Genomic DNA, 22904 nt, shown 5'->3' with positions numbered 1-22904 from the left:
TTTCACATATTTTAGGCAAACATTCAGTTTTACATGAAAACAGACCTCAAACTGAAGCCCAGGTAACAGGTCAAATACAAATGTAGAAACTTAAAAGTGCCAACAAACAAGATAATTCAAGTACAGTAAACGTTAAAAAATATATATTTATTTAAACTTTCAGATGGTTCCAAGAGGGACAAGCCATCAGGAATTTAAATAGAACAAGAAAACATTTGAGATAACAAGAACAAGAAACATTCTGCTCCAGAATAAAATAGAAATTGTTAATCCAACATTTTAGAAAGTCCACAGCAACTTAGAAAAAGAGACTTAAGAGTTTATTTCTGTTCTGAATATGGCCTGGAAGAATCACAGCTGCTGTCCCAGCCACCAGGTGATGAGGACTTTTCTGTATCCATGCTCTGACTGTAGGCAGAGAGAAAATAATTGCTCCCTTCTTGGTTTTGATTTGCAGAAGAAATTGGATATGTTGTTCCCAGAAAAGTCTGATGAGTGAGTACATTTAAGTGGCTGAATTGATGGGACATGTTTAATTGTCTGCTGTAAACTGGGAAGTTACTGAAAGGAGTTTGTTCAACTGAATTGTGTTTTTCTCCCTCAGCAGAGCATGTTGTAGAACCTGGAGTAAGTGGCTGTTTCTCTTCCAAGTCACTTTTAGAAGTCTTTTCCACCAGGCCAGTTTGTGCTTCGGGAGATAACTCTGTAACTGATAAGCAGCTTTCTTTAGCATCTACTCCATGTGGGCCCTTGGCCTCTGTCTGCAAAGCTTCCACATGAGTATCATACTTAGAGGCATCACTGCAGATTTCTATCTGTGATATTTCATCCCCTGAATCCAGAGACATGTCCTCCTCATCCTTCTCATCCTTTTCTACAAGAACTACATTAAAAAAGAGAGAAAGTCCTATTCTATTGAAATACAAACTTGGGTTAGAAAGGCCATACATACACTACTCACAGCGAGTTACGCTTCAGGTCAGCAAGTCCAATAGCACTTAAGTCTTGGTCTTCTGCCACTCGTGTTCACTTACTCAACACACACACTTAACCCTCTGGGGGAGTGTCCAGTTACTCCGATTCTGCACATTGTGTTCATATTTAGTGTTGGGAAATCCCAACTCCCAGCTCCAAAGGGGGCAATGTCAAAACAGCATCTAAAGTTACACAGCAGGTAAGTATTCAATTAAAAGAGTACAAAAACTGACATCTCAGTACAGTTTATCTACTAAAAGTAGATAAAGGTAGGTAGTAAAGTTTATCCTTTTCCTGAAGAGATGGTTACACTAACTCTGTCTAGTGCCTCGAGTACCATGTTAGCCTGTACCTTCTGTATTTAAGATCTCCTCTGGGGCTCCATCCCAGCTGCCTTTCCCCCATCATTTAAAACAGAAAAAGAGTAGCTGGAGAGTTGGGTTTTCCTTGCCAGCTGCAGTGTTCATTGACAAGAGTCAAGGTACACTGTCTAAAGGACCCCCCACCCCCCACATCTAGTTTGGCAATGGAAGTTTAAGTGAGTTTAACGTTACCTGATTGTCTTTGGTGAGCTCCAGAGGCAGGAAGGCAGCTCTGCTCCGTAACCGAGTTGTGATACCCAACGAGGCTTTTGAAATTCTCCATAAAGTCATCAACAGCAGCAACCACTATGCCATTATCAACATAACTCGAGAATGTTTTGAGGTTCTTTTCTAAACACGTAAAAGATTTTGTATTAATGTTGAGCACCTATTATCGAAAAAGGGAAAGAGGTATTCACAAATTTGGGCTTTACCTGTTAAGAAGACAACATGTCTCTGCTGTATGTTTTGAGCCTGAAGCCTGATGAGACAGTCTAGGTCTGGAGCAATTCGAGTTTGAGAATCACAGTTATGGTAAGACAGAATCTCAACCAAGTGCTTCTTTTGATAGGTGTTCACAAGTGTGAGCAGACTCAGGGCATTGGCATTCATCCTACAATGGGGGGAAAAGCTCAGTGTTAGAAATACTCGATTTAAGGTCAGTCTAAATATTAGAAGACAAACATGAGAGTAAGTTGTACTGAGGTGGGATTTGGAGAGCACAATGAAAAAGCTGAAGCATTTTAACAGGTGGCACTGAAGAACATTACTTACCTCGCCAGCTCTTTCAGTTTTTTTTGTATTTTGCAGTGGACTTTCCACTGCCATTTCCCATCTGGGGTATTGAGAGCCTCCAGAAACTCTAAGAATTGCTTTAGTTTATCTGTTATGGAAATATTTAATAGAAGTTAAATTTTATGGTATGCAAACTGAAAATACTGCTTCAGTATATACATAAAGCTGCTTTCTGTTTCCATCACAGTACAGTCACACAACTATTCAGGTTTTTTTCTGAGCAGACTGGCTAACAACAGTATCACAAAACTGAGCTGCTTTTCTGTAGGTCAGGTGCCCAACAGTGGTATTTAAAAGCTGATCTCAGTCATACACAGTGTTACCAAAAATGGTAACTCCATTTACTATTCAATTTCAAATAAAGAAAAAGTGAAAAAATTTAGGTTTTCAATATTTTTTCCTACCATATTTGTGGATTGAGTAGTAAGGAATAAAAGGTTCCGTGTACATAACTACACAATGTAATACAAACTTAAGACAAAATCTCCTTTTCAAATGTCCTTCAGTAAGGCCACTGAGGTGAGAAAGATACTGAATTAGCTGAAGTTCTCAAAAAACATCACAGAACCTTCACTGCAGTGAGTACAGCACCTCTCAGGGTCTGAAATGTCAGGCTTTTAGTCTGCTTTAAAGCTTCAGGAAGCATCACACCCACCTGTAGTGATGGACTCTGGATTAAGGACAGATTCATCCGACACAACAAAACCACCAGACACAAACAGTTCATTGTAAGTGTGATTTTTCACATCATCCAAACTATCAACCCCCGCAAAGCTGACACAGGAGAGCCTCTTCAAAGTTACTAGGCATGGGATCTGTTTAAAAACATTAGAAAATCAGAGATGTATACTAAAGGTCATACAAAAAAACCAACTACAGAACTTTTCTACTTACTAATGCCAAACACCAAATTTCAAAACACATTTTCAAGGAATTACTGATTTTTCTCTTGCCTGGGGAGGTGCTCTCTCAGGAACATAACAGGAATTAGACAAATGGAAGCTGAGCATTTGGAATAATTTCACTTTCTGTCCAACACTGGTTCATAAGCCCCAGCTGGCAGGAATATATAAAGGTCATCTGAGAGCTGCCTTCACCTGTCATTAGAGCATCACAGAACTAGATGCAGAACTACTCAGGCCTCTCTACAGCTTTACAACTACTAAGAATAAATACACATTAGCACGTGTGTGGGGGTGGAAGAAGCTGTGGGTACATGATGAACAAGACCATTTTTACCACAACCATTTTGTTTCTTCAAACAGCAACTGAACACGGGGCACTATTTAAATGCTGTGTTGTCAAGAGAAAGCAGCCTGGCTCAAAGTGAGCTCATCCCACCAGTAACAACAGCTTTTTATAGCACACAGTTACCTGTGTGTGACATACCTTATGGATGAGGTTGGCGATGTCTTCATTTTGGATGATGATCAACAGTTTGTCTAAATCAGCTCTTCTCTTAAGGAACTGCTCTGGATGGCACTCTGTATTACCCAACTTTATAAGATAATCCTACCACCAAGAAAGAAAAGATGGGAAGAAAGTGAACAGTTTGGTCAAAACAATCCTCAGATGATGACCATGGCAAGTAAGTTTTCCACTCAGATGCATCTCAGAGGGAGTGGCTTCCTTGTCTCTCCCATACATTAACCAGAAGGATGCAGCAACACACAGACTGGCTGTTTCACCAAGTCAGTCGTGGCCAACTGACAGTCTATCAAACAGCCTGAGTTTTCATGTAAAGCCAGAAGTTTTTATTATTTCACTTTCAACTTACCCATTTTACTACAGAAGAACAGTGATCTCCCAAAGTTATCAGTACTATTAACTAGAGGGGAAGGGGAAAAAACCCCAAAGGCACACACAGCGACTCTTCATACATTCTTTCTAAAATGGTAAGCTATCACATTTTTTCCCTTATTATCTTTTCTCTGTAAGGCCACCCCCTGGCAGGATGTTCAGAAAGAACCAACCTACAGCCTGTTCTGCTTTCCAACTGCAAGAAAAAGACTTATGTAAAAGCTAAATATAAGCAAGACTACCTCAAAAGGTCAAACAAGAAATGGGACAGGACAGCCTACTTTCACAGTTCACTTTCACAATTCAACCTTTTCTGAAATAATGTCAGGCTACTTTATGTTTGTAAGTCCAATTTCATACATTTGAATTTGAAAGGCTCTCTATTCTGACACTATAGAGAGGTTGAACTGAAACAGATTTACCTTGATTTCTCTGCAAAGAACGCTTTCTTCCTCTTCATGAATATAAAATTTGACAGTATTTTTCCGTACATCTTTCATAATTTTGACCAAGCTGGTAAATACTTCAGGTTTTATCTGGCTTATAATATTAGAAAAAGCTGGTTGAGTTGAAATGTTTAGGTTCTCGGGGGATTTCTGTGTCTTCTCTGGTGGCTCCACCAGATCCCCACTAGAAGAGGTCTGATCCTCTGCTTTAGTGTTCACATGATCCATTTTCTCCTTCACTAGGGGCACGCTTGATGAAGGCTGCTCACTGGAGTGCAGATCTTCCAGCAGGTTATTGCCCAGTGGCTCTGGTAACAGTGCTGTGTCAGAGTCCCTGCACACAGACAGTGTGTCGGGCACAGGGTTTGCTGCAGTGTTGCTCCCAACTTCGGACGGTTCAGGACTAGAATAAATGGGTTGAGGGGGCTTAATGCAGGAAGAAGCCAAAATGACACTGTGCAACTTTTCATTCAGTGTCTCTATATATTCTTGGACAGACACCTCTGATGCCTTTAAACATATGTATTCAGAAAGTCTCATTATCCTCTCTCGGGCAGAGAAGACCGGTGTGGGCATCCCACTAACGTAAGCAATGTTCTTCTGCTGCAAAATTTCTTGAATCTTTTGTGCAAAGAGATTATATTCTTCTAACAGGGTCGTTTCTATTACTGCACTAATGGAATGCTTAGCTGAAAAAGGGTGGTCCGCTAGCCCATACTCATCTTCAGGTTTCTCCACTTGTCCTGTATAATGTCCATCTTCTGCTGTCCCCTTTTGTGTGTCTGAAAATGGAGAGTATGGAAACTGGTCATCAGAACTTCTCTGTCTATTTATTACCCGGGGGTCATTAGGAAGGGCATCCGTTGGTGGCAAATACACCAGTGGCTCTTCTGGTGATTTCAGACCTAGATAGGAAGAGTTCATCGTCATCATCATCACCTCATGTTTGAAACTCACACACAACTGATACACTAAAACCTCCCACACAGCTTGAAAACAGCATTACTGTTGTGTCTCCCACACCAACCAACTTAAATCCAAAGACTCAAGTGTTACAGTCTGCTGAGGTATAGAAGCACAGGACATTTAACAGCTCCTGAGACAGTGGAACAATACAGTCAAAGTTTGCTGAAAAAGCAGAATACAAGGAATTTTCCTAGCGATAACATGATTAAGCATAATAGGAACTGCCTCAATTACAAATTAAAAATCAAATTAGAAATCATGCAGGGTGACAAATTATTCAAATATTTTCATTTGCTACTAGGTTATAATCCTCGCTTTCAAAAGCTTATTTTAGCCACATGTGACCTTGTGGAGTTGGACTGCAAGCTGCAAGTCTGATCTCACAATTGTGAAGATGAGGTTTTTTTAGCTTAAAAAGGGAGGATATCAGCCTGATGGTGCTTATTGACACAGCTTCAGTGATGCTGCAAGGAGTGCTGAAAGCCTCTCATAACGCAAACCTCAGATCCTTTCTGCAGCACTCAGTTTATTCACCATCCACATTCAAAACTACAGTTTTGCTTGTTTTTAAAGCATTTGCACTTCTAAATTATGTCATTATGTAGGCAAACCAATATTCTCCACTAGTATTTGTTTTCCTCCAGCAGATTTCTGTATTAATCAAATACCAGAAACAACTGCACAGGCAGTGCTTGTGTAGCAATGTGACCCAAAACTGGGATCCATGAAGGATACAAACCATTAGAATATGTTTTCATTCTCTATTTGTAGGAATAGAGGAGTTAAACCCATCTTACCTGTAATTGGAATAAGTTTCCAGTGCATTCCAACTTCTCCTGTATTATTTGAGTTGGGATGTTGACTGCCATGCACATGTTCTATAGGTGCACTAGGACTGCAGTCTTCAAAGGTACTTAGGCTTCCAATGCTTGCTTCCTAAAAAACAATCAAAATGCTCAGCTCAAAACCATTTCTTTTGGTTTTGCCAGCCATTAAGCTTTTTACATTCTGAACAGCTGGCAGTAAGAATGCACCTGAGTTCACCAGCACATTGGCACTTCTGCCATCAGTAAAGTCAAACTCAGAAATGTTTACATGAGGTACTTTCCTGCTCTGCCATGAAGTAACTAAGGCAGTCCTGAGCACGTGCCTTACAGTACAGAAGGGTGGGGCAAAGAGGAAAGAAGGGGAAAACTGGTTGCTCCCCAGCCCTTTTCAGGCTGTTGTCTTGATACCTGATTAAAGCCATGAGATGCTGGCATTGCTGAGGCACTGCCTGCAACTCGTACTGCGCCCTTAGACAATCCTATTTCATCTCACATTCCAGGTGGTTAGAAGCAAAACAGCACAGAGATTATAGGTAGGACAAACTCTTTCCTGCTCTGTGACTTAGAAACTGGGCCATGTGTGTAAGTACCAGAGATCACAGAACACTCCTGTAGGGTAATGTGCTGGAGCAAGCAGCTGGGGCCCTGTGATCCCTGAGCAAAAGGGCCGTCTGCAAAAGGTGTTCTGCCAAATGTGTGCTGTCAGAAGTCTGCCTGGAACTCATGTACACCACTGCACCAAGAAGGCACACAAAGGGAGCTGGGCATGCAGGTAAGTGCTCAAAATTCTTCAACTCTACTCCCATTTGATTGCAGAAAGAGCAGATATAAGGAACCAGGAACACACACTTAAGAGTGAAGAAAATTTCCATGTCTGTTCCTACCAAACAGGAAAGCTTCTTCACAGAGAAGTCAGTACTTATCTATGTTTACCTGTGTAAAAAAATATAATGTTTTTTTCATTCACTCTCATACTATTTATGAAAATAGTACATTTGTTATCAGCACCTTGGCAGTTTCACTTACTTGTAACTGCAGTGTGTCTTCAAAGCCTACTTCGTTATCTGGAAGCCGTAGATCAGCACTGACAGGGTAGGGCAGACATGGCACATCAGGTTCCAGAATCACTAGGCTTTCAGGGTCCTTGAAGTTAACACTGTCAGCCTGAGCAGTATTAGGAAGCTCATGATCCTGAGTTGGAATGGATTCATATTCATAGTTTTGTCTCATATCCTCTTCCATTTCATCAGTGCTTAAAACTTGATTTATAGACTGTATCAATGAGGAATCCAAGTGTCCTCCAGTAGCTAGTGTTTCCAAAAGTATTTTAATGAGGCCATGTGGGTCAGCAGCAGCAGAATCAGATCCATCTTGCTGCCTGAAGTCAGCATTGTGTCCACCCAGACCAGAATTAGTTGAGAAAACAGAGTGTAGTGAATCCGAGGTTCTGCCCCCTTGGAATAGGGTAAGGAAGGAAAAGTAATCCATTACCAAGTCTTAAAATAAAACCAAAACCAGACACCCCTCCAAAACATCTGCCACATACCCCCAAGTCTCACTCTTTAGCATCAATTTATACGGTACAAAAACATTATTTTAACAAAATCTTTTAAACAGGTACACGTTGACAAAAGGGCAGTTTCTACAGCTTGTACTCTCCCAGTTGAATAATTACCTTTTTCTAGGTCACTCAATACCACACTGTGTTATGTTTTAGTAGAAGTCACACACTGTGATCTAGGTATTTTATGGAAACCTTATAACATTCACATCACTTGTTGAAAGAAAAAGATTCATTTGAGCACAATATTTACTTCTCCCCATCCTATCCCTGTTGCTCCAGAAGCTGATGAGTAAATTAATGCTTAAGTTATATTACATTAAGGATAGATCTAAAATGTACCGTGTCTCTTTATACTGAAAAAAACTTTAGAACAGGTTTACTATTCTTGCACTCATCCCCTTGGATGAGTAAATACCATAGCTATTTATTCTTCTCAGGACAAAACAGGCTAAGCAACTACTTAAATATCTGAATAATCTCTAATTCACTTGTCATATACGGAAACATGGAATTGTAAAGTGCTGTTTGACTAATAAAAATCTAATCATGCTCAGATACTGAAGCTCACAAAATTTAGGTAAGATTTTTTGCAAGACAAACAAATGGACTTCCAGGGTTATATAAAACCATGGAATTCAAGCCATAGACAGATGTTGCTAGCTTGGTACCTTTGAGGGAGGTAAGTCAAAATTTACTTATGAGCAGACACTGTTCTGATGACCAGGCAGAAATGCTTTCACATATTTTACATGAATAATCAATGTTAAAATATCCTTAAGGTTCACAGAATTCCAAGCAAGAATCCCAAGCATGTCTCCTCCATCCCTACATGCCCATATCTTTTGTCCCTCTCAAGAGGGCAATTTATTTCTAAGATCAGTCACTTCATCTTCCAAAGTGAGTCATGTACACATGAGAGTGACTGGTGCTTGATGTAACACTCCTCTTCTTTGTGCAACGCTCCTCCTCAGTTTTCCCCCTTTTGCAGGAGGCTTCTATCATTGCCTTCGGAAAAGGGTCAGGGAAACAGAAACCAAAGGGGTTTTTTTTTCTGGCAGGTCTTATGTCAGATGATATCTGTGATAATTATCTGAGGTTTAGACTATAGCATAGTTCAATCTTAATACTATTGTTTCCTTTGTCCCACTGCACACATTACTGGCTATTTCAAAACTTAACTATGCTTCTTGCCTTCAATCCAAACTTCTGAGGTATTATATAGGGTATTGGAGCCATAAGGAATTACAGCAAAGCCTGAAGTTAAACTCTGCAAAAGACATTACGATATCAAATCTGCTGAGCACTCTGTATTAGAAAGTCTTGGGACAGCTCCACAGCTAAGCAAACTCTTGGGAAGTCTGCCTTCTTCCCAAAGAGGCAGAACAAAAGCATGACAATTCCTGTTGTCTCCTAGAAAGAGGCAAACTACATAAACTTCCTCTCTATTGGTAGATCTCAGGCCAACGTTCAAATGAACCACCATGCATTAAATATCTACAGCATGCAAAAAATATTCAATCTATGAAGATTAAATATGCTTTGAATTACAATGTTTAAAGAAGAACTCTAAACTAAGACTTTCTTACCGTCATACTGACAAATATTCTCTGAATATTCACTCTTTTTTAAGTATTTGTGCAAACTTTCAGACTCTTTTTCCAGCTTTCTTTTCAGACCACTTCTAATTCTGGGGTCTTCAGAATCAGAATCTCCACCTGCAGTTTTTTTCCTACACTGGATTAAGTTAATAAGTTCTTTGAGTCTTTCAGTATCATAATCTCCAGAAGGAAGCAGCTTTTGCTTGGCAGCAGTGGCTTCATATTTTGCATGGATTCTTTTCCTGCATTTTGCCTTGGCAAAATCCGAGTAGTCTTCTGTGGCTTCATAGTCTGAGATGGGACTGAACTGCTGAGGTCTCAAATTCCTCTCAATCAGTTCTTTAGCTCTAGAAAGAGGCAGCTGATACGTCCCAAAACGAAAGATATAGTTTTGCAAGTATTCATCAATGTGAGCTTTATATCTCGGAGCAGGATAAACATATCTTTTGTCATCCAACCGCGTCGAATACTCACGTAATTTAAATTCTCTACCCTTTAGAGCGCCACGAAAGAGCTTTTTCAAATACTCATGTATATACTTTTCAACAACAACAACAAGATCGAAGGGTGCACTAGTCTCTTTACGAGCCTGGATTAAAGCAAAATGTAGAGATGAAATAAACCTTGTGAATTCTGGAATGATTTCCTTTTTTTCACGTGAAGCCACGGGAGCTGAATTTCCAAATGGAACACTTCTTTGTGCTGCTGTAGGAGAAAATTAAAATCAAATCATGAAGCTATCAATAACTGATGACTAGTTAGCAATATTCTCTATTAATACATATTGGGTGAAACACAGTTTGGAATGACTGTGGAGAAATGATTCAGAAGCCAGAGAAGTTTGGGTCTTTTTGTGCCATAACCAGCTTTAAAGTCTACTTAGAAGTCAACCTACTCACACTCACAGTCATGATGAACAGCTTATTTTCAGAATTTGGTGGTAACCTGTGTCCTAGATACATACAGTCATCACTTCCAATTTAAACTGCTCTACTGAACAGGATTTCCCCGTCCTGAGAAGAAGTTAGATCCTTTTACCACATCCTCAAGGAAGCTGTAAGTTGTACCCTTTTTTTAATTTATTTATTCACACCCCCTTCCAATGACAAACTGAAACTTTTCTCCATTCAATCATTTAAACACCCTGAACACTCAAACCAGTGATTAACCTTGTGTTTGACAGAAACTGGAGCTCACAAGTCTTTAAGATGTCACTGCACCAAGAACAGAGTATTTTTAAGTACCTGGCATGCACACACTTTAAATGTCAGCTTATCCCTCCTTACCCAATCTATAACTGCTGGAATTTTCACAACTGTTACTTAAATAAGAAAAATGTAAAGTTGTTTTTTGGGTTTTTTTTTAAATAAGAAATACAGAGCTAAGACTCTGGGAAGCTGCCAAGACTTGGGACAAGAACTTCCTTGTAAAAGTTAAATGCCTGAAAAGAGTGATGTTTTGACAGTATCACTTGTAACTCACAGCAGGCCTGAAAGCACTGCATGCTGCTGCTAGTACTGCTTAGTGCAAATTTCTACTGTAAATGAGGAACTTTGAAGTCTCATCCCAAAGCATTAAAGTTCTACCAATACCAAGTTCTTTCAGTCATCTAACTATGTTGTATCACTATGTTCTTTGCTCATTGACTTAGTTTTTGATGTATATCCCAATGCAAAAAAAAAAAAAAATTACAGGTACATTAAAGACTTTCAGATGTTCTGTCCTTAATGTTTTGATGGTTTAAGAAATCCCTCATTATGTTAGTTATTCCCAGTGCATAGATCTCTTGGAATACTGATGCTCAGTTATAACAGAATACACAATCAAGAAATCTGAACAAGTTTTACTTTCTTAAATATGAACAAATGAAGCTAAAATAGGTGATACTTCCTTTTGTGAAGAAATAAATATTTTTGAACACCATCACTACGACCATAATCAATACAAACTGTTACTCCTAGTTTGCAGTGACTGCCTGTAACACTACAAGGTCTTCAAAAGAATATAATCTATGTTTAAATAAGCCTGTACAGAACACTCTCAACAGTGAACAAACTTACCTGAGCTAATTACACCTCTAGGCTCTGGAAACAGAAATAATGCATGAAACACACGGGACCATCCAGCTTGGTGGTCTAGAACACAACAAACCAAAAACAGTTACAAAGGAGAGCACCACTATGCACCAAAAGACAGTCTAGTACTCATAAACCCACTCCCCCTAAAAAACCCAGAACAACAAAACCAACTCAAACCCAGAAAACACAGAGTATGCTTACCATAAGGGGACATCATTTGCCAAGGAGAAAGGAGAAAAAGAAATCCTCTGTCCAGAAGTGGTTTCACAAGAACCTGTTTTCAGGCAAAAAAGAGTAAACTGCTTCCATCAGAGATGTCTGCTCACTACAAATACTCTTACTGACTGTAAGATAAATTCTGTCATGAGCAGAGAAAAGCCCTTCTACAATATTTTAGGGTATGCTAGCTAAGGAATTCCAGTGAGATCATGGATCTTTTAGTACACCTCAAATTACTAGTTAGTAAAATGATTTTTAAAAACAGGAAGAGTCAAATCTGTCGCACTCACAAGTTTCTCTTTCTCTAGTTTTTGAAGTAAACCCTCCAAGTGACTCCCAGAACGGGACTTCTCCACAACTTCATACAGGCTACAGTACAGGCCGTCCTTCAACACTGACACAACACAAGGGGAAAAAGAGAAGGGAGGAAAAAAAGAAACAAAACTGTAGTTGAGAAAAATTGAAAATTCTGAATTTAAAAAAATGAAGGTAGAACCATTTACCTTCTTTTCCTACTTGGTAAGTTTCTTTAAAGAACAACGCTGGTGAAATTTTTTTCTTCAGCTCATCAATGCTGACAACCTTTTCAACCTCAAGCTTCTCAGGGCTGGAGAAAAAGGGTGGGGGGAGGGAGAAAAAAAAAATAAGGGCCTCTTTTTTTACCTGCCATAGTTCTACCCTCAGTGACCTGAAACTATTAAACACATGCTCTTAAAAATAATTTCTTTGGACTATCTCGTGCCAGCGGTGTTTACTCCTGCAAAGGAGTGTGTGTCACTTCAATGGAAAAAGAACAAATCACAAACAACAAAACACTGAACAGCAAAGAGATGTTAGTTGTGTGCCTGAACTCCAGGAAGCTCTGGACATGTATGACTCCAGTCTAGTCTGACATATATAAAGCACTTAGTATTTTAGATTTTCATCTGAATATATCCCAAATCCAGTAGAAAGAGTTTTAACACAACAGTATTTTAGACATTATTTAAATGGCAATACTCACAGCTTGCATGGAGGGAAGGAACATGTTGCTGATTTTAAGGAAACATGGCACACAAGTTTGCCCTTATTCCAAAGCTGTCCCCTCCATACTGTAACAGCAGATTTCTCTAAATTAAAATGGAAAAAGGACTTGCTAAGTGGGACTGAAAGAAAATGGAAGCAAAGAGGCTGCTGAATTTCCCAAACGAGTTTAGGGAAAATTTTATGCTAATACCAGACCAGACAACAATGTTAAAAGGTAACAGGGTGATTTCAATCCTATCATGTTTTGAACTGCTTAAGCAGAGTAAAGGAGGATGGATGTTACCTACATCTGTCTATATCCTGTTGATCCCAACATCTGAGAAATGATATCCTCTTTCCTTACCTTAACTGTCAACCACTTTCATACATATTAGTTTGGCTTGAATGAGGTTCAGAAAAAAGCAGGACAGAGGATTGCATAATTTGAAATGCCACTGAACAGGAGATTCAGGAACTGAAGAACAGTTCTTACTACACTATAAGTAGAAAAGGAGGGAAAAAAGATTTTGATTTTGTTCACTTCTGGTTTGTTCTGGTAAAAGAAGATACATATTAAGGTGTCTGTTCCACCATCCAGTATGAGGAAGAGATGCCTGCAATCAGCATGGTACAGGATAACCCTCAGGTACACAGTCAGTATAACTAAGTTGGTTGAACATAAAATCACATGGGGAAAAACATCCAAAACTTTCCATGTCTGTATCATAAAAACAAAAAAATGCAGTTCATTCTTACCTGTTCTTCTATCTGTGTTGAAGGTGTTTGGTCTAAGCAAAAGACAGACAGAAAGACTGGGTTGTAACAGAGAATTCTGGCCACTGCATTTTACAATAAGGATACTTTATCAGTCTAACAAAACAGCACCACTGGTAACTGACTCTGTAACCTCAAGCAATCAACACTGCAGCATCTTGTGCTATTTCAGGTATCTTGATAATGGGTTTCAGCACCCCAAAGTCAAGCTCCCACATCTCCATGCCTTCCTATCAGCACAGGTATCACATGCTACCTATGATCAACTGCCCACTTAGATATTCTCTCCACCAGCAGTAAGATACCAGTGAAGAGTTCAGTGACAAAATATACAGAATATTATTTTAGAATACCAAGCAAGATAACATTGTGAACATTTTTATGTCCATGAATTTCCTCAGTTAGGTAAAACCCCCCCACTATACATGCATTCCTCCTTGGCAGAAGCCAAGTAGGTGGAAGAAAACCAGCAGAAGTGCTTCCCACAGGACAGTCTGCTGCATAAAACCAATTCTGCCACTTCTTGCTTTGCATCAGAAGTATTTATTATGCTAAGCCCCTGTGACATGTCCATTCATTTCAGCACTGTTCATTGAAATCAATCCTAAGCTACTGCCAAAAGCTATGAATTCTTCATGTTGCATGCAGCTCCAAAACTCATTTCCTGGCTTACCTTGATGAGGACGAGAATTTTGGTCCTGGCACCATGTCACTTTTATAAGTAAATGAAACAACAGCATGAGGACAAACATGTCTTGGTCTTCGCCTTATCTCACCAAAGTCATATTCATAAAAATAGTACTAGGAAAAAAAAGCAAGCATAATGTTAAATTAGAAGGCTGGACCAACAGTAAATTTCTTTAAAAGTTGGTAACTAAAATAAGGAAGCTTTTAAATGCTGTTCTTTTTTGTACTTTATAATACAATCAATTAAGGTAGTTTTTTTACCTTCTCCCTCCTTTATCAACCACTGACAGATGAACACTACTTCAGGAGCTAATCAAGAATGAAAAACTGATTTTACACCATTTATTTGAAAGTATATTCTTGATGAGCTAAGGGACAACTAACAAAAACAAAAAAAAATTTCACTGAGGAAAGTGAGCCTTGCAGTGAGTTTTGGAGTCTATCCTTAGTTCAGTCACAAAATTCTAATGTTAAATGTTAATTAAGGCAAGTTTGTAATGAGAAATGAAAAAATGTATTCATTTTTTAGCCCAGCTCTCATTTACAGAAGACAAAAGTTAATACTGAAGAGAATGCTTTCAAGTAAGGATCCTGACTGTACAGACTGCAGTAATCTGACTGCACCAGATTATTACAGTAATAGAGATTGAACACCTGGAGGAACAGAAATGTTTGGAACTGATTCCATTCTCTCCTCCCTCATCATCTCCAAACCTGAGAATCTGATAAGGGAAACAAAAGAAAGAAAAAAAGAAAGAAAAAAAAAAAAACTATTCTTTCCTAGCCAACATTTTCCCTTTTATGAGACTCACTTAATGACCACAAGCCAGTTATACTTTTACACTTCAAACTCCACATATTATCTCCTCTCTTCCCCAGCCTACATTCCAGTTCCCAGGTACATTCCCTAGCTATTTCCCATTCCACCTACACTCTAATCTGAAGGAGATCTTCTCCATCAGCTTCAGGTACACACAAGGGAAACAGGAGAGGCTGACATGTTGTTCTGGATTTTCTAATACAGGCGCCCGTGGGCCTCTCCACACACCCACTGCAGCTCTACAGGACACGCTCAGTGTTGTATTTGCAGTGATTTGATCATTTCACAAGTTCTCTCTGTGAAGTTTCTATATAAGCAGCTACCACATGCTCAACTTTACCTGAGTTCGTTCATAGGCTCGGTAAGACAACAAGGAGGTTATTTTATGTGCATTCTTTGAAATGTGACACTCATGATTTGGGGTTGGATCTAACACACTCTTTACAGTTGATTCCATTGCTTTCATATCAATGTGCTCATAGATACTTTTCATTTTTCCCTGTAATAAAGCAGAAGAACTGTAAGCAGAAGCTTTTTCCTGAAAACTAGCAAATTGCTTGAAGTATCAAGGGAAGTAAGAACAGGGAAAATAAAATAGGCCATTAAAAAAGTAAATTACAGAAGTATATTATTTTCATACTTACAAAGAAAATACATTTTTTTCCTTTTATAAAAAATTTATTATGCATTATGTAAACCCAATGTCAACACTGGATTTTAAGCCTGGTAGGATTCCAGTTTCTCTATAAGCAGATAATTTTACAAATCAAAATTAGGGTTAAAATCACCTTTGTGTTATCAATAAGCAATACAATACTTCAAGAACAGCAAGATAAAATTACCTTTATTATTTTAAAAACCATCACATCTCCAGCTGCTCCTGGTTCTAGAGGATTAGACTGCAATAAATCAGCATACTTGGAGATATATACACCTGAGAGAGGTATAAAAAAGACCCAACAGAATACATTATGCTGAATATTAAAACATATTAGAGGTTTAAAAACCATTACATGGGATTAAAAATCAATGTACATCAAATAATAAAGACAAAACTGACACTCAAGTGCAAAGGTAAAATAATTTTGTGCTTTTCAACACTTAATTATTACATAGATTTTAAGGCTTCAAACACTGTCTTTTGTTGGTCTGGCTGACTACCTCAGATCAAAGAACTACAAATGAACTCAGGAACTCTTTGCTTTGGTTCCTCTCATTCCAAGTCTGTATTTAACAGCTTTGGTAAATTGGCTCCAGAACCTTTACCAGCTACACCAGCAAAAAATTATACGCTCATACACCTTTGTTCTCCTCCACCTCACCTCTGTTCTGCCTTCAATATTCATGTCATCTCTGTATCATGTTACTCTTACAGAGGAAGACAATTATTTCCTAATTTTCTGTGTGAAAACCTTTGTGAAAGGACCTTACTGTCTTGCTCTTTTAAAACCCTTAACACCTCGTGACTCTTCGAAGTCTCCAATCTATGCTCCGGTTGGATTTGCGGAATCAAGAATTTTAGTTCTATCTATATCAATACTGAGCCATTGTGTGCACAGGGTATTTCTGAATGCACAGGTGTGTGTGTACAAACACAGAGGCACACGGCCACACACACTGCATTAGCTCTCTGGCCTCCCAGTTTCACTGGAAAGATATGGTATATTGGCTTGATTTAAGCCAAAATGAGAATTAGTTCTTCCCTCTGGGAAGGGAATTTAAGCGAACTAGTCAAAAACAGAGTTATGAAATAATGTTCTGGTGTCTGTCTACTTTGCTAAAAATACCTGGCTGGGATATTCCTGCAGTAAGTGACACAAAAAGGACTGAAAGTTTACACAACTGTCTCACATTATCTGCCAACTGATACTGAGCAACATCAGCACTTGTAAGCAGAAGATAATTACCCATGGAAGGGCTGCCGAGGATTGATATTTCGGAGTGGCCAACCTGCAGCCCCTTTTCACATATGCCTTGGATCTAAAGAGAACAGACATTTTTTTAAGCAACTCTATCAGGAAAGCCAGGATATGAACAGAACAAACAGTGAGAAATGACAATTACAGAATTTAGATTCATATTAAAAAATAACTCCAACCCTTACAGAGGCAAGACTAGTCTGAATTGCTTTATAAAACTGTTAAACTGTGCAAGTCAAACACTGAGCATGAAGCACTTACACAGCCTCACCTGTATCTTGAAAAACAAGTGTCTCCCTATACCTTAAACACTGTTTATGAAAGTTACTTGTTTGTAATACAGAAAATTTTAATATTTAAAACAGAAGTAAACCTGCCAAATGAGTGAATGCTTAAGAAATCCTGGCTCTAAAACAGCAGAAAAAGCAGAGAAATGCCCTTTTGATCACTTTGATTAAAAGTATATGATCAGAGAGGAGACACAGAAGACAACATCCATTTTCTAATATTACAGGTTACCTCGTTGATGAAAAAAACCCCAAACAACCACTAACACCCAACTGCAATGAAAACACAAAATATTCCTCCTTCTTTAAAAAAAACCCCAAACACAGAACCAATAAACATCCACGTGCCATCCAGAAAATCTATCCTTTTATTTATAAAACAGAGCCTAAACCAGAAAAGATACTTTACAGCTACCTTAAGTATTATATCCCTTTCCCATTTCTCTACAACTTCCAGTGCTGGAATTAAAAAATTAAAGCTACTAAAAAAAACCCCAAAGCTCTTCCCTGCTAAAGGAGAAAGCATTTCATCCTTACCTGACAGCGCTTCACCAGGAGGAAGGCGTAGCTCTCAGAGAGCTCCTTTTCCAGGCGACCATCACATTTCAGCTCCCTGCGTTTTTCTGTGAACTGTTATTACAGAAAGTTCTTAACACGGGAAGACAGATCACTCCTTCACACTCAAGGCTCAGTGTTTTAAGACCCTATCTATGTTAGCAGATCCAAGGGTACAAAAAATAATTGTAAGATGATCCAAAGGACACCCTAGTATGCTAAAATTAAATTTCAAAATCGTTGTATCTGTGGGAAATATAAATTGGCTTTATCTGCCCAAGTATTTCTTTGTTTTTTTAAGAAAGAGACACTCTTCAAATAAACCTGTGCAGTGACATTTTTGTTTTATCTTTGTTAGCAGAACTACCTAGAACCATCCAGCTCAATGCCTTCCACATCATATTTTAAAACTGCAGAAAATACAACTTCTTCTTTTTTTAGGAGACAGATTATCTCTTACACTGTGCATGTACTTCTGCAGAGGCACCTCCCTGCTACTGAGGTGGTCTTTACCAGCTGCAACACTCTTTAGCTGTAACCATGAATATTTAATGTTATAGTAGCAAAAAATACTTCAGTTTACTTTAAAGCTCCAAGATAGCAATTACAGCAAATAAATTATATATTCAGTTACTTCATCTGTGAAGCTTTTTGGCACTGGGAATGAAAACTGATTTCAGAGTGACGAAAACAAACCAAGGTTGAATTTAAGAGACACCAGATAAGATACAGAAGTGCTTCACCCAAGATGCTCCACTTACTACTTCAAGTAGTCAACTTGTTAAAGTACTTCTTGGAAAACAACAAAACTACAGAGACTATGAAAATTTAGTGTATCAGGCATATATTTTAATCTTAAGTTTCACAGGAAACATCAGGCCTTGCAAAGAAGACATCTTTCAAGGTTATTTAAAAGACATAAAAGTTTAAGAAAATTTTTGAAAATTAAAAATACATAGAGAGAAGTGGTGCCAAATACTCAAAAAGACTAAAAGAATAATTGTATCTGGCAGGCGAGAGTTTACATCTATGCAGTAATAACCTTGACTGAAAAATAGCTGCTTACATTTGTGAGGATGTGAGTTCATAATTAATTGTAATTAAGTATTAAACACACAAGTAGAAAATAATCTCCAGGTCTTTGCCTCTAGATTCAGAAAAAATATTGTCATTTGCCTGGTACATTAAGGAGAAGCCACAAGTATACTCACTTCCTTTTCCAGCAGTTCACTATGAACTAAGCTGGCGCTCTGGTAATGGAAATTGGACACTGAACTTGCATCCAAGTAAGATGAATGCAGAATCTTCAAAATATCCTCAAATTCTCGAGAACCTTGAGCTACTGGCTGAAAGAGTGCTATAGAAGAGAAGAAATAAAATAATAAGCACCAATATATATGTGGGAAAAAAATCCAAAATTCTCCAGTTCATTGACAATTTATGCATGAAGACAAATGGTTCGTGATTCAATTGGAAAAGATGGACTTTAGAAAAATTTATCTTTAAGTTGCCTAGAATTATAGCATCTTAAAAAAAAAATCACATTTCTTCATGCTTTTTTATCATTACTCTGGAGCAGCTGCTAGTTGTCAGAAGTTTATAAGGGAAGCACCTCAAGTCTGAATTTACTCTTTGAAAAACATCTAATACGTATTGCAAAACACTGTAATTAAACTTTCAGAACTGTAATTAAACTAATTAGCTCTTTTAATTAAGAAGCAGGAACAAATTGTTCTAATAAAAACCTCAACGAGAGCTTCATAGCTTGGCCTCGCTTCTGAACCATTATGGGGTTTTGTGTTTGCTTGCTTGTGGCAACTGAAGCTACATATGAATAAATTCAATACTGCTTTAAGAAGACAAGTACGTTCCCATTATTTAAAAATCCCACTGCCTGTGTTCATGCTTTATGATCTCATTCCTTATGATAATGGCTTCAAAAGGAAAGCCCTTCCTTTATCTGCTGTTGTAGAAACTCTCCCTCTGGGCAAACCTTTGCCAGAATTCCCTCAGGGAATCTTTCATGTCCCCAAGCTCCTTTATCTGTATTTGGGTATCAAAGTGACAAACTGATCAGAAGAACAATCCCAGAGTGGGCCAGCAGAGAACATGAGCGCAGATTTTAAGAGTAGTGGCTGGGAAAATAACATCTCTTGGGGAATTGAACCAGTACAACACAAAAAAGCATTTTTTCTCCTCAGGGTAACCTGCAAACCACGCACCAGAAGTGCAGAATTTTTATTATACCTCCATTAGGAAGAACTACAATAGCACTAATCTCACAAAAGACCATCTACCATTACTCTAACAGCAAATTAAATTTAGTTACATCTTCAGAATATATTCTCCAATTTCATTAAATAATAGGGCAGTTTAGATAGCAATCTTTTCCTCATTTGCAGGAAATATTTACTGCACGAGCCTCTATATAAAACAAATGTTCCTAATGAAAACTGTTTTGTGTTATCTAGTAAAGCTGCATTTATACACACACTTTAGGATGTAATACCACATGGGCAAACCTAAGTCAAGCAATGATTCCAACAACACCAGCACAGTGAGTGATTTTTTAAGAGCCTAAGTTCTGAGATTAGGAAATCATGCTTTTATAATATCCCTCTTAATAACACCACCTTCATTCTTGAAAGGCTGACAGCAGTATGGGGGGAAAGATAACTGAGAGTGAATGGAATTTTCAACTTAGCATTACTAAGGCTGAATGCACTTGTACTGAAGAGAGAAATACTTACTAATAAAACAGAAAACAAGCCTACTATGTGTATACACGTACTGGAACAGCACCTCCTGTTCCACCCATCCCAATAGCTCTTGGGCACTACACCACCGGGGTTTAGTAACTCCCTGTCAAAAAGATCTGAGTTTCACATGCTGCCAGCTCCTCAAAAGGACTGCTTAAGGGAGAAGGTTATCTCTGCCACCTGCTTGTCCAAATTTCCTGTTTTCTTAACAGCATTTCCCTTCCCGGTCCTTCCCTGAGTTACTTGCTCAGTGAAAACCAGCCTCTGCCCTCCATGTGGAGCCCCAGCAATAGAAAACCCTACAGGATCAGCAAGAAAGAGCAACTGCAAAGAATACACATCTTACCTTCTTCCCAGATCCAAATCTAGGAAGAGCCACATTATTACACCAATTAAGATCCTGTCATATGTGCAAGAATTGTCAACTGTGTTCCCATTTGTGTTTAAACATTTCCTGCTTTGTGGAAAGCTCTGACAACTGAGCTCAAACTTGCCCCAAAGCAGCAAGTCCTCGTACTCCTGCTAGGAAGAACCTACATAAACTGCTATCCAATTAGCTCTCAACAGATTTATGGAAGGGCTCTACCTATTCCTTAAATTATGGAATACAGAAAATTAAAGAGGTTTTTTAAAGACTGTTGCAGTTTTTTTCTTCCAGAATTTGAGGCACTGCAGACATCAGGTTCTTAATAAAAACGTGGAACACTGAGGTGTAGGAAGGCACTGCTCTTTAGTTTGTCACCTAAGCAGTGGTGTTCAAGGGCAGCGATGTTCTAAAACCTTCACGTCACCACAGCACAGCCTGTACCTCACTTAAAGGAAGGAGTTCAGAAGCAAGACAAAAATAAAAGTAAAAAAGGAGAAGTACTAAACTAGACCTTCTCAACATCGCCAAAGCCTGTTGCTACCAGGCAAATGATGAAATCACTGAGCTTATTTCCAGTCCTACATCAAAGACCAGCAGTGTGTACATATGCATCTTGCAGGCTTGCTGTACAAACCCGAGGGGGATGTGCTCCACCTTTACTGACCTGTGTTAATTAAACAGCAATAAAGTAAGGACTAACCTGCAGCATCCTTATAACACAAGTCAATTATTGTGGGTTTGCTGGCTTGCTTTCCATAAGTAAAAATAAGTAAATACTGTGTTTGTTCAGCTTCTACCCAGGGCATTGGAACTTAAGTATTTTTTGGTGGAAACTGAGTTAATGAGTACCAACTAGCCACTGTCCAGGGACAGGCACTGGACCTGATGTCTGGATGCATGTCATGCTATGATTCTCCTTCACAGCTGTCTGATGCTTCAACTTCAGAAAACTGAGATTGGAGCTAATGAGTTTGTTGTTTTCTTTTAAGTCAGAACAAGACAGAGACATCCTCCTTAAGAAATCCTGAAGCAACTTTTAAGTGAAGATAATTACTGATGTTCTTATCAGCTAAGTTGGCAGAATGCTAGCATTCTTCACATACAACTGCTCCTGCTGCACAAACTCCACTGAGAAGCACCATTTTAAGTCTTCTTTTTTTTTGCTCATTTTTTAAAACTAAGACCAAAATTATGTGGTGTAAATGAACCATAAACTTCATGACTTTTTCAGCCCAAAATGTCTTTTGCTCTCAAAAGACCTAAATAGTTATCAAGTTCATGGACTGACTGAAGTCCCCATGAAACAACAAACAGCAGATACATGTTGTCTACCAAAGATATGGAAAATTAGAAAAGACAAGGCAAAATGATTAAGTAGAAAAGGGACAACCTGGACCTCCAAGCAAGTATTGCTGAGAGTTTCAGGGGTAAAAGCAAGACCTGTTTTCCCCCCTGAGAAACAGCCAGTTATCCTGGCAGACTTTGTAAACAGATGTCCAGCTTTAATCAACAAGCAACCCCCTTTAAGTCACTGGTTGCCTCATCAGCAGGATTTCTGGTACTGTAACTCAGAGTTCAGCCACTTAAAAGTGCTCTTCTTGTGCTTTATCCTTAAAATTCGCTTTCCTAGTCCTATTAAGAATCTCTGAAGTTTCAAGCAGACTTGAAAACCTCTGAAGATGCCAGGACAACAGGCTAAGCAGGAAGATGAACAAAAGAAATAACCTACTCAAGAGAGGCACATGTACCAAGAAAACAAACCTTCAAGACAGTTCTAAGGAGGAAAACAAATGAAGGCACATCTTTAAAAAGTCACCTCACAGCCAACCTTTCAGTTTTGTTTCCTGAATTCTTACACTGGGGAACAGAATGAGAAAATCAGAAAAATATTCTCAGTGACAAGTAACCACAGTTGGTTTCTTTAAATACTGTGTTTCCTCCAGATTCATTTCTCCACATTGCAAGGCTTTCTATTGACTTTCAGTCCCTACTTAAGTCTCCAGAGGAGAGACACTTCAGAAAGGCTAAATAAGCAGCTGAATCTCAAAATTATGGTTTTTTGCATTACAGATTCAATTTTTATTTGCTTCACAATCACAAA

General features: G+C 38.6%; 1 protein-coding gene across 9 annotated transcripts in view; it reads right to left on the bottom strand.

The window, feature by feature from the left end:
- Nucleotides 1–6: 6 nt before the first annotated feature.
- The window catches only part of FAM208A (family with sequence similarity 208 member A), a 26097-nt gene continuing 3199 nt past the window's right edge, over nucleotides 7–22904 (bottom strand). For 3 of the 9 annotated variants that reach the window (XM_017832366.1, XM_017832365.1, XM_017832364.1), the window contains 22 exons: nucleotides 18889–19034; nucleotides 17660–17752; nucleotides 16824–16896; nucleotides 15759–15850; nucleotides 15257–15415; nucleotides 14083–14210; nucleotides 13392–13474; nucleotides 12634–12739; nucleotides 12134–12237; nucleotides 11921–12024; nucleotides 11613–11685; nucleotides 11394–11468; nucleotides 9322–10038; nucleotides 7198–7625; nucleotides 6142–6280; nucleotides 4355–5283; nucleotides 3522–3644; nucleotides 2788–2947; nucleotides 2112–2220; nucleotides 1772–1950; nucleotides 1530–1688; nucleotides 7–883 (listed from right to left, as the gene is read on the bottom strand). In XM_017832366.1, coding sequence (XP_017687855.1) covers nucleotides 321–883; nucleotides 1530–1688; nucleotides 1772–1950; nucleotides 2112–2220; nucleotides 2788–2947; nucleotides 3522–3644; nucleotides 4355–5283; nucleotides 6142–6280; nucleotides 7198–7625; nucleotides 9322–10038; nucleotides 11394–11468; nucleotides 11613–11685; nucleotides 11921–12024; nucleotides 12134–12237; nucleotides 12634–12739; nucleotides 13392–13474; nucleotides 14083–14210; nucleotides 15257–15415; nucleotides 15759–15850; nucleotides 16824–16896; nucleotides 17660–17752; nucleotides 18889–19034 — 4742 coding nt within the window. In that variant the 3' untranslated portion in view covers nucleotides 7–320. Of the gene's footprint in view, nucleotides 1158–1529; nucleotides 1689–1771; nucleotides 1951–2111; nucleotides 2221–2787; nucleotides 2948–3521; nucleotides 3645–4354; nucleotides 5284–6141; nucleotides 6281–7197; nucleotides 7626–9321; nucleotides 10039–11393; nucleotides 11469–11612; nucleotides 11686–11920; nucleotides 12025–12133; nucleotides 12238–12633; nucleotides 12740–13391; nucleotides 13475–14082; nucleotides 14211–15256; nucleotides 15416–15758; nucleotides 15851–16823; nucleotides 16897–17659; nucleotides 17753–18888; nucleotides 19035–22904 lie in introns of all 9 variants that reach the window. The other 6 variants (XM_017832369.1, XM_017832368.1, XM_017832367.1 and 3 more) reach the window with 6 other exon arrangements.

This window comes from Lepidothrix coronata, unplaced genomic scaffold (genome assembly GCF_001604755.1).
Source record: "Lepidothrix coronata isolate B3197 unplaced genomic scaffold, Lepidothrix_coronata-1.0 Scaffold202, whole genome shotgun sequence".
NCBI lineage: Eukaryota > Metazoa > Chordata > Aves > Passeriformes > Pipridae > Lepidothrix > Lepidothrix coronata.
Note: the sequence above shows the minus strand (reverse complement) of the source record. Positions and strands in the feature narration are given on the sequence as shown.